The sequence below is a fragment of the Coregonus clupeaformis genome, chromosome 30 (assembly GCF_020615455.1).
Source record: "Coregonus clupeaformis isolate EN_2021a chromosome 30, ASM2061545v1, whole genome shotgun sequence".
NCBI lineage: Eukaryota > Metazoa > Chordata > Actinopteri > Salmoniformes > Salmonidae > Coregonus > Coregonus clupeaformis.
The window spans coordinates 764,750-770,749 of record NC_059221.1 but is presented as its reverse complement, the minus strand read 5'-3'; the positions used below and the strand labels follow the sequence as shown (position 1 = coordinate 770,749).

The 6,000-nt window shown below is 39.1% G+C and overlaps 1 protein-coding gene across 2 annotated transcripts in view; it reads right to left on the bottom strand.

Annotated features, from left to right (window-relative positions):
* Positions 1-2,507: 2,507 nt before the first annotated feature.
* LOC121545967 (mitochondrial carrier homolog 1) overlaps positions 2,508-6,000 on the bottom strand; it is a 61,356-nt gene continuing 57,863 nt past the window's right edge. The window contains exons 11-12 of one of the 2 annotated variants that reach the window (XM_041856923.2): positions 3,683-3,758; positions 2,508-3,555 (exon numbers count right to left, since the gene is read on the bottom strand). In XM_041856923.2, coding sequence (XP_041712857.1) covers positions 3,481-3,555; positions 3,683-3,758 — 151 coding nt within the window. In that variant the 3' untranslated portion in view covers positions 2,508-3,480. The remainder of the gene's footprint in view (positions 3,556-3,682; positions 3,759-6,000) is intronic. The other variant, XR_006657649.1, reaches the window with a different exon arrangement.

The following is a 6,000-nucleotide window of genomic DNA, read 5'->3' as shown; positions in this document are numbered from 1 at the left end:
CAAAGAGGAGTGGGACAAAATCCCTCCTGAGATGTGTGCAAACCTGGTGGCCAACTACAAGAAACGTCTGACCTCTGTGATTGCCAACAAGGGTTTTGCCACCAAGTACTAAGTCATGTTTTGCAGAGGGGTCAAATACTTATTTCCCTCATTAAAATGTAAATCAATTTCCCAAAAAAATTACATACGTTTTTCTGGATTTTTTTTTGTGTTATTCTGTCTCTCACTGTTCAAATAAACCTACCATTAAAATGATAGTCTGATCATGTCTTTGTCAGTGGGCAAACGTACAAAATCAGCAGGGGATCAAATACTTTTTTCCCTCACTGTAGCTGTGTGTCTGTCCAGTTGGTAAGTCCGCCAGAAATTACTACTTGTAGACCATCACATTCATGTCATTTCTTTTTTTAAATAAATAAAACCAGATCACAGGATAGGTTTAAACACAGATAGGATAGGCAAACATTCAATTTTTATGAAAATAAGAGACGTTGCAATGTTGCAAAGCAACTGCCTCGTCATTGCTTCTCCCTCTTTCAGAGATCACATTTTACATGGAATGTTTGACTGTGAACTCAGAACACACAAGAGTAAATACTCATGGCATTATGAGAAAAAAGACATACTGAAAGATTACAGCACCAGACACCATATTCTTAATTACATGATAAAAAGATTCATGGTTGTCTTTAAAGTGCTTAAAAAATTATAATAAATCCACTCTTCTGCATGCCATTTCCACACATTATTTCAAGTAGACACAATTTGCGGAATCCATCGCAAACAAACTGGAACTTGACAAAAAACAGGAATAAGGACACAAATGGCCCATACAAAACCCAGTCAGTATTATTTTGTGGTTAACACTGATCATGGGGGCAGATAATGATAATGTAAAAGATGTGGTAAGGTGATTCCTTATATTTATATGCTACTAGTGGTCAACTGTAAATTGTCAGGTTAACTGGGATGTTCAACTGCAGTCAAAGAGACTCATCCAACAGATGTGGTCGGTTCAGAGTTCAGGCACACACCCTTAGCCTGAATGCAAAATGTGTCATAATATGCACAACCACTTTCATCATACTTCAGAAAGTATTCATACCCCTCGATTTATTCCACATTTTGTTGTGTTACAGCCTGAATTCAAAATGGATTCAATATATTTTTTTCTCACCCATCAACACACAATACCCCATAATGACAAAGTGAAAACATGTTTTAAGACATTTTTGCAAATGTATTGAAAATGAAATACAGAAAGATCTCATTTACATAAGTATTCACACCCGAGTCAATAAATTTTAGAATCACCTTTGGCAGCGATTACAGCTGTGAGCCTTTCTGGGTAAGTCTCTAAGAGCTTTGCACACCTGGATTGTACAATATTCTTTTCAAAATTCTTCAAGCTCAAATTGGTTGTTGATCATTGCTAGACAATCATTTTCAAGTCTTGCCATAGATTTTTAAGCAGATATAAGTCAAAACTATAACTCGGCCACTTAGGAACATTCACTGTCTTCTTGGTAAGCAACTCCAGTGTTGATTTGGCCTTGTGTTTTAGGTTATTGACCTGCTGAAAGGTGAATTAATCTCCCAGGGTCTGGTGGAAAGCAGACTGAACCAGGTTTTACTCTAGGATTTTGCCTGTGCTTAGCTCCATTCCGTTTATTTTTTGTCCTGAGAAACTCCCCAGTCCTTAACGCTTACAAGCATAACCATAACATGATGCAGCCACCAGTATGCATGAAAATATGGAGCGTGGTACTCAGTAATGTCTTGTATTTGCCCCAAACATAACACTTTGTATTCAGGACAAAAAGTGAATTGCTTTACCACATTTGTGCATTATTATTTTAGTGCATTGTTGCAAACAGGATGCATGTTTTGGAATATTTTATGCTGTACATGCGTCCATTTCACTCTGTCATTTAGGTTAGTATTGTGGAGTAACTACAATGTTGTTGATCCATCCTCAGTTTTCTCCTATCACAGCCATTAAACTCTGGAACTGTTTTAAAAAGTCACCATTGGCCTCATGGTGAAATCCCTGAGCGGTTTCCTTCCTCTCCGGCAACTGAGTTAGGAAGGACGCCTGTATCTTTGTAGTGACTGGGTGTATTGATACACTATCCAAAGAGCAATTAGTAACTTCACCATGCTCAAAGGGATATTGAATGTCTACTTCTTTTTTTTAACCTATCTACATATAGGTGCCCTTCTTTACGAGACATTGGAAAACCTCCCTGGTCTTTGTGGTTGAATCTGTGTTTCAAATTCACTGCTCGACTGAGGTACCTTACAGATAATTGTATGTGTGTCCATGCAACTTAAGCATTTTTTTCTCCTGAACTTAATTAGGCTTGCCATAACAAAGGGGTTGAATAATTATTGACTCAAAACATTTCAGCTTTTCATTTTTTATTAATGAGTTAACATTTCAAAAAACATAATTCCGCTTTGATGTTATGGGGTATTGTGTGTAGGTCAGTGACAGAAAATCTCAATTTCATACATTTTAAATTGAGGCTGTAACACAAACAAAATGTGGAAAAAGTAAAAGTGTGTGAATACTTTCTAAGGCACTGTAATTTAGCATTTCTTTGTCACTGGTAACACAAACATACCCATCACTTCACACAAATTAGAACACATTTGTCAATATGGCCACAGAGAGAGAACCTTTTGTGGATGGCAGGCCATGTTTTTTGGACATCACTGAAAACCACTGGTTGCCCTCTGGTTCCTCCCTTGTTTCTTACTTCTCTCGTCGCAAGAGCTCACTGGAGCTGCAATTTGTATGAAATTGCAAGAACCTGTGGTCAAATTAGTCTTCAAGGAGAGCACTCCAGTTTTCGTGGGCTTATGATGTTTCTGAATATAATTATTGGTTAAAGCACTTCTGTTAGGAAGCAAATTAGCACTTTCGAATGCAACCACTTATCATACTACTAGGAAGACCCTTTGAAAAAGAAACATTTGGCATATTTTCAATAGATGAAAATCCACTATCCAAATCTAAAGCCTACATAGAACTTATTCAAACTGTATATACAAATAAATATATGGCAAAATTAAGTGATAGATTCAAACAAATATAAAAAAATAGTGCAACTTCGTGCTGGTGTACTAAAAGGAGATTATACCCTCAGCATTCAACCAAGTCAAAATCTATTCGATAGCGTTTTGATTTGCTCACATTAAGTCTCACTCCTCCGACCTCTTACTTTTGAGTGGCTACATTATTATTTAGATTAAAAACAAGATTAACAAAACAACTCTTAATTTGTAAGTAACTTTGATTCAGTAAAAGAAAGTTCAGTAAAACATCTAGCCCATTGATATCTTGCTGCACCTGCTGTATCCGCTGGGGGGTTTAAGGTGAGGGGGCGGTTTGACTTGGTGGGCTGTACATTGGTCTCACTGAGGTACCAGCTAGGAAGGAGAACAGTGGCACAGGTTGTGCGCTGGTTGATTATATCACTCCTCAGTCAAAGCCATCCCTGTCACAGGCACGCGGCGGAAAAAGAAGCTGGATCCTCGGAAGAGATGGCCCTAATGGGTGACAAACAAAAAGACAGTTTCAGACACTACCAGAGAAAACAATGACATGCACACACACACAAATGCAACCAGTCTGATGAGTGTTCCATTTGCTCCAGCTGAATGAGCGCGACTGTACCTCGTGGCTCAGATGAGCCCAACAGTGGACCCAGGACTTAAAGATGGGAGAGTTAGGGGGAAGACCAGCCACCAAGCTGTGAACACACAAGACAGAGATCCATTACAAGCTGAACCCACAAGCTAAATGATTGATATAAATAGACTTCACGTTATTTGTCTCTCAAACAAATAAATTGAAACTGTATCTTATTATTTGGTGATATATCAAGTCTATACATTGACTTCATATGAAAGTTGTGACAGATCCACCATTATGACTATTCTCAAATGACACCAGCTATAGGACAGTTAAGTACAGGAAACAGACAGCAACAAGGACATCTGGTACTTTCTACTGTTGTACTCTTGACTTAGATCAAATGCGCTTGCTTCAGTGAGAGATCACTGACCTGGGTATGCTTGGAACCATTATAAACTGAATTTAGTTATTCATATATGCAATGTAATTATAAATGATGTATGATGTAGAGTAATCTTGTTCTAAGACAATGTGTGACAGTGATAGACAGTTGGGAATTGAAAAACAGGGATAACTAATCCATTAAATATTCTTATTGCCTGAATTTTAAATATATCCACTCAACACCACACACACTAACTTAAATTGAAGGCGTGTGGCACCATTATTAAGCGGTACCAGTGTACAATTTAAAGAACTGGGCCATCATGACCTTTATTGACAGAATCAAACCTTAGAATGTTGCAAATCCGAGAAACTTTCAGTTGCTACTAAACAACGGAGTTGCATAGATGCTTAGCAATGGAAAAAAACGGGTTCGAAACGACAACGTCCCGTTAACTTTTGTTATTATGCATGCAGAACTGACAATGGCCTTGTGATTTCTTTACCCTTGAAATTTCCCTAGGTAACGGACTGCTTCAACCAGAGGAAAGAGCGTGCCACCTGAAGTCGCAATCATCAATTTAACGGCTGAAATAAGTAGCTAACGTTTGCTTATCAAGGTAATTATTACAGTGAGGGAAAAAAGTATTTGATCCCCTGTTGATTTTGTACGTTTGCCCACTGACAAAGACATGATCAGTCTATAATTTTAATGGTAGGCTTATTTGAACAGTGAGAGACAGAATAACAACAAAACAATCCAGAAAAACGCATGTCAAAAATGTTATAAATTGATTTGCTTTTTTATGAGGGAAATAAGTATTTGACCCTCTGCAAAACATGACTTAGTACTTGGCGGCAAAACCCTTGTTGGCAATCACAGAGGTCAGACGTTTCTTGTAGTTGGCCACCAGGTTTGCACACATCTCAGGAGGGATTTTGTCCCACTCCTCTTTGCAGATCTTCTCCAAGTCATTAAGGTTTCGAGACTGACGTTTGGCAACTCGAACCTTCAGCTCCCTCCACAGATTTTCTATGGAATTAAGGTCTGGAGACTGGTGAGGCTACTCCAGGACCTTAATGTGCTTCTTCTTGAGCCACTCCTTTGTTGCCTTGGCCATGTGTTTTGGGTTATTGTCATGCTGGAATACCCATCCACAACCTATTTTCAATGCCCTGGCTGAGGGAAGGATGTTCTCACCCAAGAAATGACAGTACATGGCCCCGTCCATCGTCCCTTTGATGCGGTGAAGTTGTCCTGTCCCCTTAGCAGAAAAACACCCCCAAAGCATAATGTTTCCACCCCCGTTTGACGGTGGGGATGGTGTTCTTGGGGTCATAGGCAGCATTCCTCCTCCTCTAAACACGGCGAGTTGAGTTGATGCCAAAGAGCTCGATTTTGGTCTCATCTGACCACAACACTTTCACCCAGTTCTCCTCTGAATCATTCAGATGTTCATTGGCAAACTTCAGACGGGCCTGTATACAGTGGGGACATTTTTTATTTAGTCAGCCACCAATTGTGCATGTTCTCCCACTTAAAAAGATGAGAGAGGCCTTTAATTTTCATCATAGGTACACATCAACTATGACAGACAAATTGAGAGAAAAAAATCCAGAAAATCACATTGTAGGATTTTTTATGAATTTATTTGCAAATTATGGTGGAAAATAAGTATTTGGTCACCTACAAACAAGCAAGATTTCTGGCTCTCACAGACCTGTAACTTCTTCTTTAAGAGGCTCCTCTGACCTCCACTCGTTACCTGTATTAATGGCACCTGTTTGAACTTGTTATCAGTATAAAAGACACCTGTCCACAACCTCAAACAGTCACACTCCAAACTCCACTATGGCCAAGACCAAAGAGCTGTCAAAGGACACCAGAAACAAAATTGTAGACCTGCACCAGGCTGGGAAGACTGAATCTGCAATAGGTAAGCATCTTGGTTTGAAGAAATCAACTGTGGGAG